This window comes from Plectropomus leopardus, chromosome 11 (genome assembly GCF_026936395.1).
Source record: "Plectropomus leopardus strain MGB_pleo_1.0 chromosome 11, ASM2693639v1, whole genome shotgun sequence".
In the NCBI taxonomy this organism is placed as follows: Eukaryota; Metazoa; Chordata; class Actinopteri; order Perciformes; family Serranidae; genus Plectropomus; species Plectropomus leopardus.
Genome location: NC_142186.1, coordinates 26665053 through 26689072, shown reverse-complemented (window position 1 = coordinate 26689072; position 24020 = coordinate 26665053). Strand labels below are relative to the sequence as shown.

The 24020-nt window shown below is 39.9% G+C and overlaps 3 protein-coding genes and 1 long non-coding RNA gene across 9 annotated transcripts in view; 3 read left to right on the top strand and 1 right to left on the bottom strand.

Annotated features, from left to right (window-relative positions):
- Nucleotides 1-6: 6 nt before the first annotated feature.
- LOC121955411 (NADH dehydrogenase [ubiquinone] flavoprotein 1, mitochondrial-like) lies at nt 7-5498 on the top strand. The gene is made up of 10 exons (XM_042503357.2): nt 7-290; nt 1124-1206; nt 1293-1463; nt 1566-1749; nt 1831-2020; nt 3750-3962; nt 4057-4223; nt 4324-4405; nt 4959-5104; nt 5233-5498. Exons 1-10 carry the CDS (start codon nt 207-209, stop codon nt 5326-5328), a joined length of 1416 nt encoding a protein of 471 aa, XP_042359291.1. The 5' UTR covers nt 7-206; the 3' UTR covers nt 5329-5498.
- A 230-nt stretch (nt 5499-5728) lies between these two features.
- Nucleotides 5729-15391, bottom strand: khdc4 (KH domain containing 4, pre-mRNA splicing factor). 3 transcript variants are annotated; one of them, XM_042503356.2, is made up of 14 exons: nt 15230-15391; nt 14648-14831; nt 13221-13346; nt 13038-13117; nt 12890-12942; nt 12624-12802; nt 11967-12178; nt 11753-11813; nt 10472-10532; nt 10008-10339; nt 9788-9931; nt 9142-9251; nt 8152-8237; nt 5729-6516 (listed from the first exon to the last, which is right to left on the bottom strand). In XM_042503356.2, exons 1-14 carry the CDS (start codon nt 15256-15258, stop codon nt 6284-6286), a joined length of 1890 nt encoding a protein of 629 aa, XP_042359290.1. In that variant the 5' UTR covers nt 15259-15391; the 3' UTR covers nt 5729-6283. The 3 variants fall into 3 exon arrangements, 2 of the variants coding, with proteins under 2 accessions (XP_042359290.1, XP_087940590.1); XR_006106631.2 differs by having other exon boundaries at nt 6453-6516; nt 9142-9223; XM_088084464.1 differs by lacking the exon at nt 5729-6516 and having other exon boundaries at nt 8001-8237; nt 9142-9223.
- On the top strand, nt 8132-14652 carry LOC148188284 (uncharacterized). 4 transcript variants are annotated; one of them, XR_015777942.1, is made up of 5 exons: nt 9821-9957; nt 10410-10551; nt 11955-12082; nt 13077-13152; nt 13251-14652. It is a non-coding gene; the product is annotated as an uncharacterized LOC148188284 (long non-coding RNA). The 4 variants fall into 4 exon arrangements; XR_015777943.1 differs by lacking the exons at nt 9821-9957; nt 10410-10551 and adding an exon at nt 8132-8259 and having other exon boundaries at nt 13251-14650; XR_015777944.1 differs by lacking the exon at nt 10410-10551 and having other exon boundaries at nt 9818-9957; nt 13077-13148; nt 13251-14649.
- Nucleotides 15392-15486: 95 nt separating the features above from the next.
- The window catches only part of kcnj14 (potassium inwardly rectifying channel subfamily J member 14), a 43811-nt gene continuing 35277 nt past the window's right edge, over nt 15487-24020 (top strand). The window contains exon 1 of the mRNA XM_088084465.1: nt 15487-15621. The gene's annotated coding sequence lies outside the window, so the exon portion shown is untranslated. The remainder of the gene's footprint in view (nt 15622-24020) is intronic.

Below are 24020 nucleotides of genomic sequence, written 5' to 3'. Positions count from 1 at the left end.
CAGCTGGGAAAGGATGTGACGTAGTCGGTTAATCCTCTTAGTTTAATTAGCTGAACCAGCAGGCCCCTCTCTGCGGCTCCTGTGACAGCGGAGGTTTCAGAAATCGATTTGCTTGAATGAGAAGTCAAACAGAAGCTCTGGGAGGACAAACTTTGAGCCGTCAAACAGTTTGAAGAGAGTTGGAGAAGGTCTTTGTCTCGTGCAGGATGCTGCCTCACCGGATGCTGTGGAGCGCGGTGGCGCGGCAGGTCGCTCCACGTCTGACCTACAGCACTGCAGCACAGCCGCAGGTAGGCCTGCACGCACACACACACACACACACACACACACACACACACACACAAACAAACACACACAAACACTACAGTATACATGCTGCAACACACAGACTGTAATATACATTCTGCAATATACTGTGAAACTCAGCACACTGGCCTACAATCCTACTTTCAGACAGCCATGCAAGTGTTTGGAACAAGTAGTTCCAGTACGAGTTTTTGGGTCACATAAGTAGATTATCCAGCAGAACTACAAAACTATTTTTAATTAGCAATTTTGGATTCATTTGTTTTGGGGCATAATTATTTTTGATAATTCTTTTTTGTAACATATTGTTATATATGATCACAGATTATAAAAGAGGTATATCTGATGATAATGTATTTAAATGTTTGCTGGACTTAAATATTATATAATATTTTTATGAAGTTGCAGAATATACCAGTTATTTCCACATTTCACGTACTGTAAAGTGTTGGCGTATTACCAAATGTGAGTCCCACAATTAATTAAATTAATTTGATTTTTCAGAATTTTGTTTTACTAGGTATGTTTGGTAACTGTGATGTTGTCACAAAGTGTTTTTAAATTTTTTTGCAATGTTGAAATTGTAACAGTTTATTTTTAAAAGAATGCGTTTTTAATTCTCCAAATTTAAACAATTCACAGAAATAGCCTGTACTAATTCACATGTTAATTAAAGATGCACATTTTCAAACTCGGAATAAAAATGTGCATGTATTGGAATGCGAAACAAAATATATGTGAGGCCTTTTACATGATCATCCACTTAAGGCATTAAACACATCTACTTCGTTTCATTCCTCATTCTCTCTGTCACCAGGTGAAACCAAAAAAGACCAAATTTGGCCCTCTGAATGATGAAGACCGGATATTCACCAACTTATATGGCCGCCATGACTGGAGGTAAAAACCTAAAAGGCAAAACCATTTCTCCCAGTCTGCAATGACCTGAATCTCACTTGTATGTCTCTCTCACTTTTGTCTATCAGACTCAAGGGATCACTCAAACGAGGAGACTGGTACAAGACTAAGGAGATCATACTGAAGGGAGCAGACTGGATCCTAAATGAGGTGAAAATCTCCGGGCTCAGAGGCAGAGGAGGAGCGGGCTTCCCCACCGGCATGAAGTGGAGCTTCATGAATAAACCCAGCGATGGCAGGTAGGAACAGGAGACACTTAAGCGTCACTGTCCACACCCGTAATGAGACTCCGGAGGTAGATTAGTGAATGAGTGTTTTCTTCTTATTTCCCGTGTCTTCAGGCCAAAGTACCTGGTGGTGAATGCTGATGAAGGGGAGCCAGGGACGTGTAAAGACCGTGAAATAATGCGTCACGACCCGCATAAACTAATAGAAGGCTGCCTGATCGCTGGGAGAGCCATGGGCGCTCGAGCTGCATACATCTACATCAGAGGAGAGTTTTACAACGAGTCGTCAAATCTGCAGGTACACAGAGGCAAGGATGGGATCATCAATCTATCGATGCTGTGTGATTCATCTAAGTGTTTGTGTCTGCTCTTCAAACAGGTGGCTATCATTGAGGCGTACAAAGCAGGGCTGATAGGGAAGAACGCCTGTGGCTCTGGGTTTGACTTTGACGTGTTTGTGATGCGGGGCGCTGGAGCCTACATCTGCGGCGAGGAGACGGCCCTCATCGAGTCTCTTGAGGGCAAACAGGGGAAACCCAGGCTCAAACCACCGTTCCCTGCAGACATCGGTAAGGTCAAAGCTTCACAGCCTCCCACATTGTGTTTGCTGTCCAGAGGAGAAATAACAGCCTTAAATTATGTCAGATTATTGGGTTAGTTATTTAAAATTAAGCAACAATAACTTTATTTATATAGCACCTTTTAAAAGCAGAGCTTACAAAGTGCTTTAAAAAACAATACATAGACTGCAATACAACAATAGAAAGCCAATCAGTCCTACTGAACACAAGCAAAGACGAAAGTAGGGAAGAGTTTGGATAAAATTAAATCAAGAGGACAAATAATGCAATATGCAATGTGTCAGTATAAAATGAAACAAAGAAATAAACAAAATAACAACAGAACAGAAACAATAAAACCACAAATAAAATAAAATAAATAAAACATAAATTAAAAAGGTAAAAGAAATAAAAAATAAAGATAAACAGAAATTAAAATAAAATAAAAAAGTCATTATTGGGGTACAACACATGCAAAGTGAAATCTGGTCTGCACTTTCCAGAAGGCTAAATAGCTCGTACACTATCATAGAATTAAAAATATGTGATAGAAACCATAAACAAAGGCTTGCAACTTTCTATATGTAAATGCTCTGTGTATATATATCGGCCACCATCAATTTGAGTGTACCCAAAGTTTTGTCAGGCCAATCTCACCTCAGAAAGCTGAAAATAGTGCACCCAAACAGCACCTGACATCGCAGTTCCAGTTACATTGTGCATGTGTCATAACCCAAAGCTCCCATGAGGTCAAGGAGCGTGTCCCAGCCTCTTTTGAACAGCCTTGTATTTGTCAGGCCCACAGGAAGTGGGCGGGGCTTTGAAGTCAATTTTCATAGTGGCTGAACAGTGGAATTGTGCCGTCCCATTGAGCCCAAAAAAACTTTTTTCCATTGACTTGCATGGCAAATGAGATGTCTGTAAATTAGTGGATACAGCTACATGTTGGATATTTGAGCGCCACAACCTCCATATCATGATAAGCTTCACCATCAGGATTGATCCATTTGGTCTGATAACATTTGGAAAGTCTAGAGGGGCCCCACAATTGAATGAATTTATCCCATTTAAAGTTAGTGAAGCGCCAAACTGGGAGGAGGCAGTTTGGCCGGAGTGGAACTTTTACTTTGTAAAACCTCAAGGAGCTATCTTTATTTATTTATTTTTTATTTCAATTTTCATTTGACTTAATTTAGGAAAAAAAAGTTGGAAACTTTCTCTGTATGATGTTGAACGTTTCAGTTTTGATTCAATATTTGCTAAAGACATTTGAAGAAAGTTTTGTGTTTTATATTGACAGAAAAAAAATATTTTTTATTGTAAATGCATTTCGGTTATCGTTCTCATTAACTATGTATAATTGGTATTGGTATCGGCCCTGAAAAACCAATATCGGTCGACCCCTGCATTATATACAGTCTGGCTGAGAGGTTTTACCTCGAGTCTGACATAATTGCTTCCTTTTCCACTCGCCAAATCAGGCAGTATGAGGTGTTCCCTGCGATTATAGTGAGAGGGAAGAGTCGGAGTTTCATGAGAACTTGGACGTTTGACAGGCTGACCTAGTAGGCCTACATATCAGAGACAAACGAGTTGTTCAAAAAGATTAATTTGTCCATTTTTGCCCATCACTAGTTTCCTGCTGGAGTTAATTGTGGTTTAGGAAACAGCTAAAGAAAGCTATATTGTAATCACAGCCATTAAGTTATTATTCACTACATCATCTCTCTCCTTTCAGGGGTGTTTGGATGCCCGACGACAGTTTCCAACGTGGAGACGGTTGCTGTGGCACCAGCGATCTGTCGTCGAGGTGGAGCTTGGTTCGCCAGCTTTGGGAGGGAGAGGAACTCTGGGACAAAGCTGTTCAACATCTCCGGTCACGTGAACACGCCGTGTACGGTGGAGGAAGAGATGTCTATTCCTCTGAGGGAGCTAATAGAGAGACACGCAGGTGTGTGTGTGTACAGCTCCCCTCTGTGTTGATGTTGGTTTACTGTACGAGATGCTGACATGACTTCCTCTCTCCTCTTGTGTGATTGGTGCAGGGGGAGTGAGGGGCGGCTGGGACAATCTATTAGGAATAATCCCAGGGGGGTCCTCCACTCCCATCATCCCTCGGCACGTGTGTGATGATGTCTTGATGGATTTTGACGACCTGGTCCGTGCAGAGACGGCACTGGGAACCGCTGCCATCATAGTCATGGATAAATCGGTAAACAGATTTGTGAATAATGTACTAATAAAAAAAATACACAGCACCTTCAGTGATTTTACTTTGGAATGATAATCTGAGAATTGTACTTTTACTTTAGACTGATGTGATCCGAGCCATCGCTCGTCTGGTTGAGTTCTACAAACATGAGAGCTGCGGCCAGTGCACCCCATGCAGGGAGGGTAAGAAACCGCACACTGTATTTAACACGATATTCAACGTTACTATTTTAAAAAAAAAAAAAAAAACAACCAAATAACTCAAATTTCTTTTAGAAAAAGGAAACCTAAAAAAAAACGTCAAAGTTCAGAATTATTAGGAACATTGAAAAAAAAAAGATGATTAATTCAAATGATTTTTTTAATTAAAAAAAAATTAAAAATAAAAATAAATAGAAGAAAACAGTAAGTAAAGTAAGTAAAACCAAAACTACCTCCAAAACTCAGTTATTTAAAAGAGAAGGCTTAAATGTTTATCAATATTGTTGGCAATCATTTTTTGTCAATCGACTGATTCAGCTAATTACACACTGACAATTGTGCAAAAAACAAAACTTAAACATAACCCTAAAACCTAAAGAGTAAAGAGTAAAGTACTGATGAATTCTCTTCATGTGGATATTTGTCAGAGGAAGACCTGTGTTTGGTCGAAACATTGTTCAAAGTTTAGGTTGCTCTGATCTCTTTTTGAGTACTTTTATATTAATCATCCCGTTTTCTTTGTCTCCTCCCTCAGGAGTCGACTGGATGGATAAGATCATGTGGAGGTTTGTTAAAGGAGAAGCGGCAGCTTCAGAGATCGACATGATCTGGGAGCTGAGCAAGCAGATAGAGGGACACACCATCTGTGCTCTGGGAGACGGAGCCGCCTGGCCTGTGCAGGTGAGTGTTTTCTCGACCCTGCCAACACAGGAAGCTGCTAATGAAACACTGACTGAAGTTCAAACAAGCACTAATTTATATTTTAGCAGGTACATTTCACCCTCTATCCCTCTCACTGTTATCTGCAGGGACTGATCCGCCACTTCCGTCCCGTCATGGAGAGCCGCATCGCTCAGTATAACAAGAAAAACCCTCCAAGAGAGACCGGGATTGAGATGATGTGAAACTGTGCAGAGGTCCATTTTAACAGTAACTAAGTAACATCACATTATACTATACAACATTGTCTATAATATTTTTAACATAGATTTTAAAATAATGGTAATTCTGTACTGATAAAGAAAATTGCATGTTCTTCTCCTTAAAATGAAATTTCCTCCAAGTTTTAAAGTTATCATCATTGCAAATCCTTCACGGGCGACATGTTTTTCCAGGGTTTTCGTGTGAGGATGGGTGGTCTATTTTTGTACTATAAATTCTGCAGCAAGTTGAAGCAGTGAATTTATTTTGGCAGGCAGAACTGTGGACAGCTAATTGGCAGATGTGATGGACTTGCTTTCTGATTAAATGTGGCAGAACAGACTAATGAGGAAAATACACGTCATGAAAAATCACAAGCTCAAACACGGCAATAAATTAAGTTTATTTATTTCATAAAAGCATGAAATAAATTCAATAGGTTTACTACATATTAGTCCGACATAATCTGTACAAAAAGACCAGAATAGGAAAGAACGGAGTCAGTGACTTGGACAGGGAGAAAGGAAAGGAAAGGAGGTGACAAAGTACAAAAAGCTGTACTTTGGGATAAAAAAAAAAAGAAAGAAAAGTGGTCAGTGACGTGCAACATCATTGCCTTGTGATATTATTTTATATTCACCTGGCGTAAAATCATTCCAAAATAACACTGGAGGCAGAAATCTGACCAGCTATACATCCACAAAATAGTTTGGAGTTTCAGTCCTGCAAATCTTCAAACTATAATGTGCGCACCAAAAGAAACACTTTTCCAAAACATTAGCACGTCCGTTTGGACCCAAGTACTAAAATAACGCTGCAACCAACATGTAGCTGTTAAGAGTCATCGGTGTGATGAAGGGTGATGGAAAAGACAGGCTCAGTTTGGGTGAACATCCCGTAAGACTCGGCACAAAGCACTGAGGGATTTTTTTCCTGTTTTTAGGGTGCCATCCAAAAAGGCATAGACTGCTGCTGTGGCTGCGTTTTAGGGCGAGGGGGTGGCGGAGGCGGGCAGCGATAGCCCGGTGTCCAGCCTGAGGAGGTGGAGGTGGGGGGTGCAGCTCCAGGGTTACCTGTCCCAGAGGCTTTTGAGGTTGAGTGGTCTTCCTCTTCGTCAGAGGAGTCGCCGGCGTACGCCACCAAACCTGTTTTCAATCTCTTCACTGGGGGATCTGAAAAAGGAAGAGGGGAGGTGGAAGAGAGGGAGAGCACGCACATTTTGGGAGAAAGGGAGAGAAATACAAGGAGAGAAAAAAAACAAAACCAAACAACAGCGGCAACATGTTTCAAACAGGACAGGTTGATTATTCCAAACACATTTTGGGAGAAACAAATAGTTAATAGATTTAAATCATAGTTTGTCAGCAGAGTAGAGGAGGGGGGGGCAGCCATTCGAAAGCCCCCATTGGTTGGTGGGGAGCGACAGTGTTAGGGCCGTCCGATCGAGCGGCAGGACAGCGTCACAGGACGAGTCGTGCCCCACCCCCAATCAGAATCCAGCATCACCCCAGAGATACATGGAAGAGAAGAAAAACACAGAGAAAAAGAGAAAAACACAAAAACAGGAGAGATTCTCGTTAGCGAGGAAAGCAGACCAACTGCAGACAACCCCAGACTGATGATGTCATCAGAACGGGACGGTAAGGTCGACTCGATTTATCTTTACAAAAGGACTGAGCCATGCACAAAAAAAGACGAGTCATAGCTCCGCCTCACTATGTGGTGTTTTCTAGTCACAGCAGCAGAATCCTGCAAGAATCACAGTGAGCATACGGCCCAATTCAGGTCAGTATTCGCCTAATACAGTGGTGGAAGAAGTATTCAGTTTCTTTACTTTAGTAGACGTACTAATACCACACTGTGAAAATACTCTGTTAAAGTCCTGCACTTTTACTTGTAACAGTAAAATGGCACTTAAGCAGAAGTAAGTATAATCAAAAGAAGAAAAGAAATACTTAAAATACTAAAAATTAAAAGCACCTAATGTAGAGAATTAAAAAGAAACACCCAAAAAACTGAAAATTATTTTTTAAAAGTTGAGAAAAAAATACATCTCCACACCCTTAAATTATAAAAAAAAAAGAAACCCAACTCTAAATTATTTACAAAAAATAGGGGGAAAAAACACAGAAAAACAAAAGCAAATTCAAAGCTCAAAATTGAAAAAAAAGAAAAGAAAATTACTTAAATGTTTGGAAAAAATAGTTGCCAATGAATTTTCTGACAATTAGATAATTGATAAATCATCTTCTCATTCAGATGTTCTTGTATAAACTGTTTGGTAAAACAACATATTTAATGAAGCCTTTTTAGGTTTTTAGGTGAAAATCTTAATTTGTAAAGTAACAAAAGCTGTCAGATAAATGTAATGAAGTAGAAAGTACAATATTTCCCTCTGAAATGTAGTGGAGTAAAAGTATAAAGTGGCATGAACAGAAAATATTCAAGTAAAGTATGAGTACCTCAAATTTGTTCTAAAGCACAGCGCTTGAGTAAATGTACTTAGTTACAGTCCACTGCTGGTCTAATCTGCCATGAAAACTTCATTATTCAAATCCAAAGACATACAAGCATTTTGGGCCAACTTTGTGTCTCGATACATCTGCTCTGGCTTTATGTCACTAAAGTAAATACAAATTCAGACACAGTCTAGTGGCCCGGGAGAGGATTTACATTTACTTGCTGCAGCTCTGCATTAAGGCTGTGAACAGATCCAGGCTGAGCTTATAAAGAGTGCAGTCCACAGTCAGGAACTGTGGATTTGGATTTGGGCAGGGATTTGTCAGTCCACAGGATAATGCCCTTACCCACGGGGCCTTGCGGTGCCCTTCTCTCCTCCATCTTGGGTCTCACTCCATTCACAGGCAGCAGAGGCGGAGGCATTAGCTGCCGACTGGAGAACACAAAGAGAAATGGTGAGTTAACGACGCCTGCTGGCCTTCACACACGATTAACGTTTCATTAAAGGGGACCTATTTATGCTTTTGCTTTTCCACCAGTTACAGCGATGGAGGTTCATAGTTAACGTGGCCAAAGTCTCAAGTAATGAGGTATGAATATTTCTACTTTCGTGACAAGTTGAGCTCAGCTCTTGACAGATTTATGGATATGGTCATTTGCTACAGGTGCGTTACATTACAATCAATCAGTACCTAAATGCAAACGTCATGGAAACCTGTAGCTTTTTCCCATATTGTTTTTTCTCCCGATTACTGATCATATTCCTGTTGAAATTTTTAACAGGCAAAAGTGCCGCTATACTCTTGGGAAACACGTGATCTTGGTCCCTGATGTTGGTAATTTCTCCCAATTTTGGATCGTATTCCTGCTGACTGTGTTCAGCTGTGTTACTAAGATTTTACAGGCGATTTTTTATGGTGAAAAAAGTGCTGCTAAACTTCATTACAGTTTTTTTCCTGCTGAAAGATGCGGAAGACCAGTAAAAAGTGACCAGGCAGAGCTAACTGGGCTTTTTCAAGAGGGGGGGCTTTAAGAGAAAAGTGCCAAAATGGAGAATTTTAGATAAGAAATGAAAAGGTTATCAGTTTTGTGATAAACTGCAGTGAAATTACTGAGCGTTAGCAGTGCCGTTCTACATTTCAATTATTTTTAAAAGCCATGTTTGACAACTATGCTTTGAAAAACTCATGGTAAATACAGCATCAACCAGAGTTAGCGACAGTCCAAAACCCAAAAATACAAATATGATCCTGAAAATGAGCAAAACAGGTCCCCTTTAATAAAATGTACAATGACAATAAAGATATTCAGTCTTTAATAATACAACTCTGGATTACCTGTCCCTCTCACTCGGTGGGCCGGAGGAACTCTGTGGTGGGGGTCCTGTACTCTCTGGGTTGCCCACGGGGAAGCCTGCACCTAAATTAGTCATATGAATGGGTCCATGCTATGAGCAGAAAAACACACAGGCGCGATTAGCAGACATCCTCTACTAAACCCTGTCCTGACATGCTAATATGGCTAATAAAATAATAAGTAGAACAATAAAAAAATCTGTATTTGTGAATAGCTTACCACAAGTCTGATTACTCTTAACTTTTTCCCAGACACTATGAAAGATGCTTAAAGCTTATCAGTATTAATAATACCTTTTACTCAAACTCCTTATTACCAGAAGAAAGACACAGGCAAGTGAACAACAGGAAACAGCACGCCATGCCATCTAAACCAATGTACGCTGAGCATTTGAAGAGAGGAAGGATGAAATGGTGGATAAATCACAGACAGTGAAGTAACAGAGCAGATAATGACAAGGACTGAATATGACTGGCTGATGAAACTAAGTGACACACACAGTGCACTCGGGTAAAAGTGTAGACGAACAAAAAAAAGGCAAAAATAAACAAGCGGGTCACAAGGGTTAAAAAAATAAAAGCCAGCAGACTTATGAGGCGTTGGAAATGTGGAAGATCTGTTTATCACCTGGTATCCAAGCAGACCGCTGTTCCTCTCGTCTGGGACCTCCTCCGTGAAGCGTCTCTTCTGCGGCGGGTTGGCTGGAGCAGCAGGAAGTGGCGCTTTGGGCGGCGCTGAAGCTGATGGAGGAAAAGGTACAGGGGGAAGAGTCTGCAGAGAAGGAAAACATATTTTGAGTAAGTACTTTGCATTCTTTAAGAGTGTGGTTTTGATGGCTCGGTCCTACCTGTGGTGGCATAGTGCCCGAAGCAGGAGCAGGAACAGGGGCAGGAGCCGGTGCTGGGGCTGGCACCGGAGCTGGAGCTGGAGCGAGGGTGTGGGTAGGAGCAGGAGCAGGGACAGGAGTAGGGACAGGGACAGGGACAGGGGGGAGAGAATACTGAGGAGGCACTCCTGTAGGTGCTGCTGGGTGTATAGGAGGTGGGACAGTGTAAGGTAGAGAGACGGGTTGTGGCTGAGGTGGTGGTACAGGCATGGCGTAGCCTGGCTGGTATCCTGCAGGAGGGTAGTAAGAAGGCTGCGGAGGCATCCCGTTCACCATTGGGGGCTGTGCAAAGCCTGGAGGAGGGAGACAAAGGGATCAGGTCAGGCTTTTCCAATGACTTCAAATACATCTCTATTCAAACAGCTGTGTTTTGCCAAATCAAGCGATGAATCTGAACCACAGAGGGACAGGCGGCTGTACGGTACCTTGTTGTGTTGGCATCATAGAGCTCATTTGATTGAGGAAGCGAGAATACTCTGCGTGGACCTGGACAAAAAGAAACACTGTGAGCAAGGCTTGTTTGTACTTTAAGAAACTAAAATAAGAAAATGTACAATTGCAAATTAATCATATTAAGACAACAGTAAAAACAAAAGTGTAACATGTCACTGCGTTATGGGAGAGAATGTTGTATAAACCTGCTATATAATAATTAGAACTAATAAGTAGGGGTTGCAAAAGGGGTCGACCGATAGTGGTTTTTCAGGGCTGATACAAATTCTTACTAGTTTGTCCCGTAAGACTGATACCCGATATTTGGAACCGATATGCATTTACAATAAAAATGAAAGTCTTTCTGTCAATATTTACAATGTGTAATATGACAACCTCCAACACAAAACTTTATTTCAATGCCTTTAGCCACTGTTTAATAAAAACTGAGACTTTCAACGTCATATACAGCAAGTTCCTGGCAACTTTTTTTTGTAAAGTCAAGTGAAAATTAAAATAAAAAAATAATTATTTAAAATTGCTCCCTGAGGTTTTATGACGTAAAAGTTCCTCCCATGCTGACACTTTCTTTGCACTTTTTAATTAATTAATTTAATCGACTATCATTAAAATAAAACACACATTTGGCAAAATGCCAAGTATCAGCAGTATTGATATTTTGGTACAGATCAGTTTCAATTTCAATACAAATTATTTAAGAGCATTCATCCTTGTGGAAGCAAATACTTTTCAGTTTCTACCTTTTTTGGTGTATGTTTTTAAGGAAGCTGTATGAAGATAATTTCAGTCAAACGTGGTCTAAATTTGTGGTGTAGAGAATACATACAGTTTTTTTTATTTAATGTGTGCTGATATTTTTTATCTCAGTGGCACATCTGTAAAAGCTCACACCACTGATGCCATTCTGACCACAAGGAAGTGCATTTTTTTCCGCTTATTTTTGATACTCACTTTTAGCTTTGTTTGCCAGAGTCGGTTAGCAATGTGTTTGAGAGAGTTGCATGGTTTCAAATTTCAGACGTGTCTGGTAGCGATATTATTGATAATAAATGATAGACCATTTTTGGCTAAGGATATATTGCACCAAAGTTGATGTACATCCCTGAGTTTGCTTCAATCTGTGCAGGTGTTTTGACGGCTAGACCTGTTCCAAAAATGCATGTAGTTTAAGAGTTTCATAATCTTTTAATGAATATCAATTGTAATAAAAATGGAAATAAAAAGAAATTTAACAATAACAGGAAATTACTCACTGTCTGTAGCAGGTTTTCACACAAGGTTTTTGCCGCTGCGAGTCCTTCTGGTTTAGGATGACTGCAGATAAAACAGACTACATTTAGTTTTACTGAGCACACAACGCTGCAGAAGAAAACTCTGTGGCTAGGTTATATTTTTGCACAAGCAGGAAACATGTCTGAGATGCACCATAACTTCTTAATCTTTCTTAATTTACAGGACAGCACCCACCTGATGTAGATGTACATGGGTTCAAAGGCCTCTCGCCCAGAGGCGGGCTCTAAACAGCCTGACCCTTTTCCTCGCAGGAAGACTTTGGCCCCCGTCTCCGCCTGGATGTGCTGCAGGTACGAACAGCCGGGGCCCTCGACCCGCTCTTTGACCACAAACCCCGGGATAGCGTGCTCTAGTCCCACAAAGATTTTATCTTGAACATAATGCATCTGAGAGGAGACAGACAAAGAAGTTAATACAAACATCCGCACAAAGTGTAAAATAAGCTTTTAATGGTATTCGTGTTCAGTTAATCAATGCATATTGATTCTGATCATGGGAAACAATTTCATTATTCATTTTCCGCAGTATCTATGAACCTGTACTAACTGCACTCACTCTTTCTTAATATTAATGTTCCCTACAGTCTTTGTGTTGTTCTCTGCCACTAACCAAAAAAAGTTGCCATTTTCATGTTACAGCCTTGTTATATTTATCTTTTTATACAAACTTGCATGTCCTCAATCTCAAAGTTTCCAAATGGTACTTGAAATGGTATCAAATTTCTTAACTTTTCAAGGTATTTTAAGTTTAAAATTTCAGTATTGTGAAAACACTACATGTTAGTATCATAATATTTCATGAGACGTAAAAGAGGAAAGTAAAGAGTCCTACCCCGGACTGAAAATGTGGTTTGTGGTGTGTGATGGGGGGCAGAGAGGGAGGAGGGGGGTTGTGCTGTTGGTAAACTGTGACTGAAGCTCCACTCGGGGTGAAGGGTGAAGAAGTTGATGAGGCAGTCGCAGCCTTCACCACACCGTTAGTTATGATCTCCTTGATTCTATTAACTGCCCCTGGAGAAGGAGGGAAAGAAACCATCAGTCTAATCACAAAATATAAAGAAATACAATCATGACTTACTTAGAATAAAAGATACTGACTGTCGACGAGCTCTCTAGATTGTCCTTGGACGTGCAGATATAGAGGCCGATCCCTGTGTGCAAAGAGCAGAATAATTGTTTAATTTAAACTAATAAAAGCAGAAATGACTTATGATCAGTATCTGAAATCAGAGGCGAGAGAGGTCACCCTGGTAACGCTTTGCCCTTCTCCTCTGCCGTCATGTAGCGGCCTCTGGTTGAAACCGCAGCACCGCTCACTTTACTGATCTGCAGACAAACCAAACAAGGCAGAGTGCACGTCAGTGAGTCCTCCACGAAGCTTTTGATAACCTTTATTTTATGAGGTATGATTGTCTGTATTGCAACTGACCTCATCTTGCGTTTGTCCACGTGTCAGCAGATTCCGACAGGTGATCGGGACGTCATTGATCTCCACCTCAGCTACAACCAGGTCATCCTTTGCCTTTGTTGACACTGGAGGCTTCACACCTACAACCTGAGAGAGGAGGGGGGTCGAGAGATGAGTGAGGCCAATGTTACTAAACTGGGGCAAGAGACTAAACTAAAACCAATGTGATAAACACGGTTTAATTTTTCATAATATAAATGGTGATTCTGTTAAAGAAACATGAAAAAAACTCATTGAAGCAGGGTTAGGGTTTCTGGCACAACTTCACCTACTACCAAGGTGCACAGAGAAGGGACATACATGTGAAAATGTCAAAGCTTGTGGTAAATTTACTGTAATATGTGACAGAAGTACACCTTTTGCATTTTGTCCTGCATATTATTTGTGCTTATAGACACAAAGAACCTGCAACAAATAGCTTTGTGTGCAACAAAATAGTGCTGACTCTTGTAAATATTTAATCTTAAGAGAGTGGGAGATACTGCACCATCCTTACTATCAGCATTACTGTGGAGAAATACTTTTTAATCACAATAAATGATGCAGTCAAATTTCTCCCAGGCTGTTATCAGAAATGCTTGAAGTGTTGCTGGAAAATAACATTTTTGTTCACCTGCCACTGTGGCTGGTGCATTTCAAACTCCACCTGCCACTCAATAGATTACCTTTTTGTTTTTGGCTGGTGAGTGTAGAAAATCTAGCAGCTACTTGTATATTTTACCAGCATTTGGCATTTGCTAACTAAGCAGTTCAGAATCAGAACCACTTTATTGATCCCAGGGAGAAACTGTTGTTTGTTACAGTTGCTCTGATGCCAGCAAACAGAATTATAGCAAGCAGGAATATGAAAAACAGAAAATAGTAATACAGTCAAAGTAAACAATTAACACAGTATGTAAATATTTATAATAAAGTATGTAAATATGCTGCGTATGTAAGTGTAAAATATAAATGTAATAAATACGGTAATCGGCTATTAACATTACTATGTGAATATTTAAATTATAATATGGATAATGTGCTGAGTGTGTCAAGTTTGTAAAATGTAAAACTGTGCCTTATGCTTTAATGATACTGTTGAAACATACAGGTTTCAACAATTGCACTAATGTCACATATCAGAAAATGATCAAATGTGTTACATCATGTGGATTTTTATTGTATTGATTTCAATACAAAGATCGAGAAGGTGTGGCAATCTGGATCAAGATTGTTTTACAACACAGACATAATACATCCTGAGATGTTAAATGGATCACAGTACAGTATATATCGACATATTGCCCGCCTCTACTAAAATACTATGATGGTCCTGCATCAGAGCTAATGGAGTTCAAAACGATGACTTCATTAGAGACTAACCATGCATTTAATACGCTCCTTATTACCTTGTCAGGAGGTCCCGGGGTGCCTATCTGCGAGGGTTTGAGTTTGCCTTTAGCGACCAACATAGCATTGATCTTCGCAGCCACGGCAGCTGCAGCATCCAGAGCCCCGGTGGGTGCAGCCTCAGCCTCCCCCATCCCACCGGAGCCATTGCCCGGGCCGGGCTGGTCCCATTTACTGCGGCGGCTGGGACAACCGAAAAAAAACATAAAAGATAAATATATCACGAATAAGTGCAATAAAGGAGAACTGAAGTAAACTTTTGGTTTTATTGGCATTAACACTTATTGTTGGTGTTTTAGTATTTGAGCAAGAAGTAATGCTGGGACTTTTACGTTTTTATCATATGATTTTAGTATATTGTGATAATTCGTGTAACGTCCACACAATGTTAGGCCACAGTTTTTTTTAAAAATATCTTATACTGTTAGCTTATTACATGTAATAACAACACGGAGCAGCTCGATAACACTCCGCCATGATTGCATAAACTAGCTAACGGGAGTTAGCTAGCCGGCTAACAGAAGGCTTCTAGCTTAAAAACCACAATAAAGATGCAAAACAGCCAATTTTCACACACTCACCCGCCGTTTTGGGTTCCACAAAATGACATCAATATCTTGTCAAACAGAAAATTTCCTCTCAGTGTTAAAATAATTGTGGAAAAACCTCCCTTGACTTCGGCACAGTAGGCTGTACTGGTTGCTAGCCTCTGCTGCTACTGTACGTCCGTCTCTGTTTCCGCCTCCGGTTAATGTTGTTTCCTGGCGGTAAAACCACACGGCGGCGCCACATACCAGCACACATTTCTCATCATGGGCATCAGAAAGGTTCAGGTGTGGTGCTGCTGCCTCACCTGTCCCACCTTTCATCACTCCCGTGCCACCCTTGGCGAGTTTCTCCGGAGGAGGCATCAAAGTCTCCAGAGGAGGTGGAAGACGTCTTTAGCTGCAGGACGTGCTTCAGGACAGGCAAGGTAAGTCTGAGAAAAGTTAAAATGTCTTTAACAATGCACAAAGTTTTGTCTCGTGTAACTTTTAAAGCACGTTAGGATTGTGTTTGTATGTTGATTTGTGCTGAGACTCCTGACGTTTTTGACACACGGGTTTTATTGGTTGTGCCACTCAAATGCAAGCTAGCTTTTAGCTAGTTTGACTGCATGATGCCATGGTTTTTTTTAGGTTTTACAACCCGTCTGAAGCTGAGGTAACCCACTATTTACCTTTGGACTTAATGTAGGCGACATAGTTTGTTTAATCATACAAAAATCTCTTTTTAAAGGGCTTTCTCAATCATTCAGGGAGTCATCACAAACAGCGTGTTGACGCGGAGGAAGGGAAAACAATCAATACAGCATAGTATCGCGATATTTTGTTTGGCAATTTTGCCCACTATTGACTTTTCTTTAGACAGATTATTAAAACTTCAAATGTTGGCAGCCTACAAGAATAAGAAATCAGTTGTTTTTGCAGTCAGCTAGATTCAGTTAGCTGGAATAAAAATGACTGAAGTCAGAAACTTAAAAAAAAAAGTCATCTTGGATAAAACAAAAGTTAAAGTTTTCCTTTAGGGACATAATTTTGAGCTTAAAAAAGGGCAATATGTTAAAATATATAACATCATAAATTTTTACAATACTCAACATATCACAGAATGTTTAAAAATGCAGTAATACTGTTTTGTGACTTAAGTATCGTTATAATATCGTATTTTGGGACCTTTGTAGGACTTTTGTGAAATAATGTGATGTAAGGCATTTGTGCAGTAACCCTGTGTAGGGCATCTGTGCAGTTACTATGTGGAGGGCACTTGTGCAGTAATTTTGTATAGGACTTTTGTAGGGATGTCCAAACCTTTTTGAGTGGGTGCCAGTTGCTTCTTGCATTATATAGGTTACTGATTAAAATAATGACATACAGCTTAGACAAATGCAATCGTTTCAAATTCAGTTGAACAAATTTGAAACCTCTGAAAGTGGCGGCCCTTGTTGAAGATGTTACGCTCCTTATTTGATTGACTGCTTGTTTATGGTCTCTTTATGAAAACACACTAGTTCTGCGTAGTTTCTACTAAATGCTGAGCGATCTTGATAAACCAGTATCATGTGGTGGGCCACTTGCAGTAATGTTTTGACAGACAAGCCAAGGGCCGGTCCGAGGGCCAAAATTGGCCCTCAGACGTTATTTTGATAAAAGTTAACAACTGAAGCTTTATTGCTACTGGAGAAAGAATTTAAATTGTCTAGACATGAAATGTTAATTTACAGCAGGATATAGGTATTTATAGATTTCAGTCATTTCATTTGTGATGGTGCTGCACACCAGTATGTGGAACAAGAATAGCCAAAACTCATTGCTGTCACCTGAGAAAACATGCAGCACAGCTGTCAGAATATAATTATGAGTCTGGACAACAGATATTCAACCCCAGACTGGCCCCCAGACTAGACTTTGGACATACCTTTTCCAGGGCATCGTGCAGTGCTCTTGCAGTATAGATCTTATACTGTATGTTAATTTTAGTCTGAGTGCACATGTTTGTGTCGCCTTCCCTCGAATGTTCAAGACAGATTTCTCCTAAGAGAAACAATAATATCTAATCTAGTCTAATTTCATCTCTGGTGATTTCCACTCTTAATGTTGACTTGTTGGAAGATAGATGTATTTTGGCAAGTTTAGCTCATCACGACACTATGAAGTCAAACAAAGAAAAACAACAATTTTCTGGGCCAAAATGACAAACTTTAATAGGGCCAGTATACATAATGATTGATTCACAGCATTTTAATGTGACTTGCAGGCTTTGCCTATCTTTTGATCTGTTGGTCACCTTTAACAAGACTACAAACCTATTAACCGTTCAACTAAAGGTGGTTGAAGGTTGCCCAAGTTGTACGCTTGCAGTATTCTTTGCGATACAACCTCGCCTTAACGTTAACCCAACATCCTGTGCAGATACGGACCGCAGCGTCGTGCCTGTTGGCTCCCAGGCTGTTCTGATGTTCTGGGTTTCACAGAGTCACTGTGCACTCAGGTACAGGTGTTCAGTTACTGACCACCCAGGAGCTCGGAGACACGGCCAGGAGGTGCAGGTTACTGTGGAAGGTGAGAACGCCGTGTGGGGGCGACATGGATCAATAGATTGAACAACCAGCAGCCCTCGTTGAATTTCTTTTGTTCTTTGTTGTGGAGTGTTGACAGCAGTCTGCAAAACGTTTGATTAGGATCGAGGTTTGTTGTACACGAGAGAGGAAATGCCTTCTTCTAAAAGGCTCGGCATTCGTTTTCAATCACAACACCGGCTTTGTTCGTGCTCATCTATTAGGACTGAGTGGTTTTTTTGGGGTTTTTTTTTCTAATTCAGAAGTGGAAGAAATGGATTATTTTCAGTTTTTGTACGGAAATTAAGCTGCCCCCTCGTGAATATATTTAATGGTTTGCAATTATGTAGTTGATTTAAGGGATTTGATCATTTTGAAGACAATTTCAGTAAGCAGTACAAGTTTAAAGCATTTTCTTTTTTGGTCATTTAGATTTTTAAATTTCAAATTAATTACCGTTTATCCAGTAATACCCAGATTGTTCTAAACTTTACTTTTTGTCGCTTCATTTTCTGATTTTACTTATTGCACCTTGTGACTTGACCACTTGAACAGTCACTCAGCTGTGCAGTAATTCTTAAGTTTTGTTTACAAGTCATGATTTTTGAGTTCTTTAAAACTTTGTATTTCACCTTTAAAATCATCTAGTTTGAACTTTCTCTTTCAAGTATTTTAAATCTCATTTAATTCTAAGTAGATTTTATGATAAGACAAAGTATTAATTAAGTTACAGTTGTGTGGGACTTTGAATTAATATTTCTAGCACTCATCAAATTAAAACTCTTAATAGGGCTGGTGAGCTTTTTTACAACGTTGAGCCCTCAGGACGGGAGGTGTCCTCCCCTCTGGGGATGGGTCAGTTACTGAGCCACCTGAGCTGGAAGTTCAGCCGGTACAAAGACGGACACGTGCAGCCGGTTTTAGCAGCAACTGTTTTCACATGGCAGGAGGATAAAACAACTTTATTTAACAGCTAAACAGCAGTTTCTGAAAAAATATTAAGACAAGAAATAGGCAATGCAGTAACAGAATCTGGATTCGTATTAGATCAGCGCTGCCTATCTGAAGACGGTTCATCTGTATGGATGTAGTGACAGTTTCAGCAAATATGAGAAAAAGTTATTTTGAGTTAACAACTGTAGCTTTATTGACACTGGAGAAAGAATTTAAATTGTCTAGGCATGACATTTTAATTTACAGCAGGATATAGGTGTTTATAGATTTTAGTTATTACATTTGTGATTGTTCTGCACACTGATATGTGGAACAAGAATAGCCAAAACTCATTGCTGTCACCTGTGAACACATACAGCACAGCTGTCAGATGTAATTATGAGTCTGGACAATAGATATTGAACCCTTGTATCAAATGTTAAGGCTTGTCTGTGGGTACCGTCCTCCTTCTGTCTTTGGTTAATTGGCATTATTATGAGACTGAGTGTTTATTTTTTTGAAAATGCTTTGCTTTATTCTTTAATGTGGAGTTTTGAGGAACAGAAAGGCAGATTTGTGACAACAAACTGTCTGAAGTGGAGTTGAACGTGGCAGAAGTAGCAGTGGTTGGTTTAGAATATGAAGTTTGTTCCTATATTTCACCTCCAGGTGGCGCTCTAATTCTAAACACAGGCTCAGCCTTTATTCTCAGATAAGGAAGAGATTGTGATGCTACATCTGCATTTGTAACTGTTGGGCCAAACCAGTTTATTCTTAAGGCCTTGACTGAACTACCTAAACTTGGCTTTTTACTTTGACACTACTGAATGAAAGAAATGCATGTTTGGCACAGCAAGCAGGTAATCCATCCAGATACTAGTTTGTTAGTATTAAAATACATAACGGGGCTGCAACTAACAGTTATTTTGATTATTGTTTAATCTGTATTTTTAAAACAGGATTTTTCGATAAATTTCATAGTTTAAAAAGTGTCAGTAAATGTGAAGAAAATAACATTTTCTAATGACAGAAATTATGTTGAGTTGATTTCTTTTTATATAAAATAAAATGTCTTGTTTTGTCTGACAACAGTCCAGAACCCCAAAATATTAAGTTTCTGATTACACAGGACCAACAAAAGTTTTCACATTTGAAGAGCTTGAAGTGGGTAATGATTATTTTTTTTCTTGAAAGAAAATAGGCAAGGTAGGGCAGCTTTATTTGTATAGCACATTTTATTTAACAGGGCAATTCAAAGTGCTTTACAGAGCAGAATATAAAATGCATGAAAATATAAAAACATAATAAAAGATACAGATTTACAATAAAAGAGTAAAGAGATAAAATATAAAAGGTAAAGTTGATCACGAAATTAATTAAAAATTAAAAAAATAAAAAGCACCATTGAAAATAGAAAAAGTGCAGATGAGCGATGCAAAGATAAAAAAAAAAAATAAAAATAATACAAAATCAAGTTTAAAATATGTTTGCAGTGTAAAAAGGGAACATTTAAAATAGTTAAAGCTTATTTTAATATAATTATTTTAATTATGTACTTATATTTACTTATACATAATCGTTATCAATGGCTTTTGTTCCAATTCTGACTATTGTCATGGAAATTCACAATGTCCTTCCTCAGCCATGATCTTAGTGTGTGGACAAACCATGGGGTTCAGATAAGTAAAGTGTGATAGGGTCAGAGGTCGGGGGAGCTTTGACGCCTGACACGGATGACTGTTTACGGTCAGCGAGGTGGAGGCGGCAGCAGGGGAGCAAAGAGACACGGTGAAACACAGGCAGAGGGAGAAGGAGCGAGAGGGGCAGACATGCCATATTTACTGTCTTTCCTAGTAAGAGCCCATGTGTGAACCGTAATGTGTATGTCGGTTGATGTAACCTCCGGCCCTCAAGGCACACAATCCCAGGTCTCGCCTGATCATGGCGGCTGACACAGAGGTGTGAAGGCAGGGGACGTGATGAGGAGGAGGGCGCCTCATGGTGGGGCTGCCATGGGTTGAACAAAGAAACCCTGTGAGCTCCGAGGTTTCAGTGTTTGCTGTCAAACCAGCAATTACAAACAGTTTTTTTAATACTGTGTTGACTACATGTGCGGGTGTCATAAAACTTGAATACGTTTGTTTTAGGGCTGGGCGATAGGGAGAAAATCAAATATGACAACATTTTGGACCGAATACCTTGATATCGTTATGTGTCAATATTGTGGCAGACTATTGGTGCCCTCATAAAATTAACACTATGAGTTTTTTGATGAATACTAATCAGTAGTGTGGATATAATGACTAATACTCCTTTTTAAACTAAAATCAGCAGGGTTTTTTAAACACAGCCAAACCTACTAAAAGTAGGCTGTAGAATCTGTTCCTCTTGCAGCAGACCAGTATACCTTTTTTTTTTGTTTTTTTTACTTCTGTGTCACGTTCGGACGGGATAAGACACAACACCGAAAAAGGGGTTAGTGAACAGTAGAAAGCAGCATGGAGGCCAGTGAAAATGTTATGGCACTTATTGCTTTTTTATATGTTACTTATTCCGTCTGTTTGAGCGCTACTTCGACAGAGACGGACGGTATATGGTGGTGGCCCGTTATTGCATCTCGCTGGCAAGGGGCTGAAATAAGAGCGTTCAACCAGGTGTTGTATTTCCATCACTGCTGATAAATACCCACGACCACTGCAGAGTCATGTGACGCAAATGCTGATTGTTACCTTTCCCACTAAATACAAAAACTAGATCTTAGTGGGTGTTAGTGCATATAATATCGCCAAATTGCCCAGGCCTAGTTTTTCTTTTATATATACGCTGATGTTACAGATGTTGAAAGCTGGAAGTCATGGTTTGAAGGTAATTCTGGGATGTTTTAGTAAGACCTGAGAGTTCATCTTCTTGCAAAAACTTGTTGTGAAAGTCATAAACGCTAACGTCATATAAGGTGAGGCCATAAAGAGGAATAAGACCGTAGGCAGAAAGAGTGGAGGGGACAAGAAGTGATTGAGAGAGGGAAAACAGATGGGGAGATTGAATTTTAGAGGAGAGCAGGCGGAGGAGGAGTGCGAAGGGAATCTTTTTTTGTGTATGTCTGGAGAGAATGGGAGCCTCTTATACGCCTCACAGCGTGAATTTGGCCCGGGCTGCGGGCCCGTCTCGTCTACACAGCGGGGTGCTTTCCTGAGTGGGCTGCCCAGGGGAGGGGCACCTGCAGCAGCCTCAAACACTGGTCAAGAGGAGAGGCGGGGCGAGGGGTGCCGGGATGGAAAGATGCTTGGTGGTTCCAGGAAACGGACATGTGCTGGATTCATGAAATCCTCAGGTAGAACAGAGCGACGCTCGCGAACGAAAATATTCGTCCTGGTGTTTTCCCCCCGTGAACTATAGAGTAGAGCCGCAATCTCAGGATGAAATCAAAAACTTCTGTTGCGCAGGAGAACAAAAGTTATGATTGGAGCAAGTCGGCCGGCGCTGGCAACCACCAACATAAATAACACAAAGTTTATAGATCGACCAGCCTGCCAACTGAGACAATATTTTCCATCCATTTGGTTGGCTTGACCAAACACCATGTATTTGAAGTTTATCAAACACTCAGTCATCCCCGCAGACCTGAGGGAGGACTTAATCATCTCATATATTGAGTTTTAGAACACGCGGACACCCAAAACCCGTCCACGGTGCAGAATCTGAAAACTGAACAACAAGCTCTCTGTGCTTTAATATCCACACTGCTGCTAAGTGTCCTTTTTGGAAAAGTTTCATTACTGCTCAAGCTACACCCTCCATCTTTTGTCATTTTGGTATGACCCAGGGGTCCAAAAAATCACCAAGTCTCATGTGAGGGCTCACAATTTCAAATGTATTCGGAGCTGGCGCTTTGTCCGCAAGAAATTCCATTTAAATGGACAAATGTGCTGAGAGGGCCTCAGTTGTCTGTGGAAGGTGGATGGATATTACATTAACTTCACAACAGAAGCGCCTCCTGTGGTGTGACCGCACAGGGCTCCGGATAATAACTGCAGTGGGAACGTTATGCTCAGAGGTAGCCAGCACAGGTAAATGGAAACACATGGTGGGCAGTATAGACTACAGAAGGCTTCAGAAATAACGGCATCACAGTGCAGAGAAACGCACAAGCTGCCTGCAAATGCTTTTGGTATGTGTCTCCGTAACCTGTTGGTATTACCAACGCAGCTTCTGCTGCAGCCCTCGGGGGTTTCTTCTTCTCAGTTAATGGTTCTGCATGTTTGCACTTTATGTGCAAATAAATAAACCCTCTTTTTTAGTTTTCCTTACACAATTCAGGTCTCATTTAACATGGAATCACACAGAAGTTATTGCATGTCAAGTCAAAACACAGTTAAACAGTTAATAGAGCTTAATGGTCCTTCTGTATGATTTGGGTGCACAAAGAAAAACACCATTAAATTTAATTAAAAATTAAACAGTCACTGCCACTTCTTTATCTGCTCTCCCCGTACTCTGTATCAACATTTCATCCAGGCCTGAAATATTTTTCAGAATCGCTTCTCTTGGAGGGCGGTAGTGCAGATTTAAAACGTGTTGATTTGAAGTTTTATTTTTGTATTAATAATATACAGCAGTTGATTTGTTTTGTATAAACTTGTCTTGGGTTTTCTGCAGTGCAAATTTAAATTAATTTTAAATCTAAATGTAAAGAAAAACAGCCTCCTCATGAAATTGTTTAATGGAACAATTTGGCCAATTTAGGCTCATGTTTTATTAATGGTTCATTTATTCATGGGTTTGTTTACTCATTCGTAAAGAGGTTTGCACTATTTGAGGGAAAGATGCAAACATGCTGTAAACTTTAGAAAGGATTGAAACAGATTTTTTTTTAAAGAGAGAGAAAATCAAATATCACAATATTTTTAACCAAATTCCTCAATATCACTTTTGTGATGATATCGTACGGTTGACTATAAATGCTTTACACAATGAGGTTTTTTAACAATTAACCATCAGTAATGTTGATATCGTGGGTGAATGCAAACAATAGAGAAGTTCCAACTGTTACCAGGACAGTCTGGTTAGTTCAGGAAATTACAGCTTTATTATATAACGATATCCAAAATCTAAGACGATATCCATTCTTATATCACAATATCAATATCATATCTATATTTTGCCTCAGCCCTACGTCTGCTGTAAGTTACACCGTGCCAATGTTGTTCTTACAGTTCTACAATATGTCAAATTTAGGGCTGCAGCTAACGATTATTTTTACTGTCAATCTGTTGATTATTTTCTGTTGCAATTCTGATCAGTGGTTCTATAAACCCAAAATTATGTCCACAAATAATTTGTTT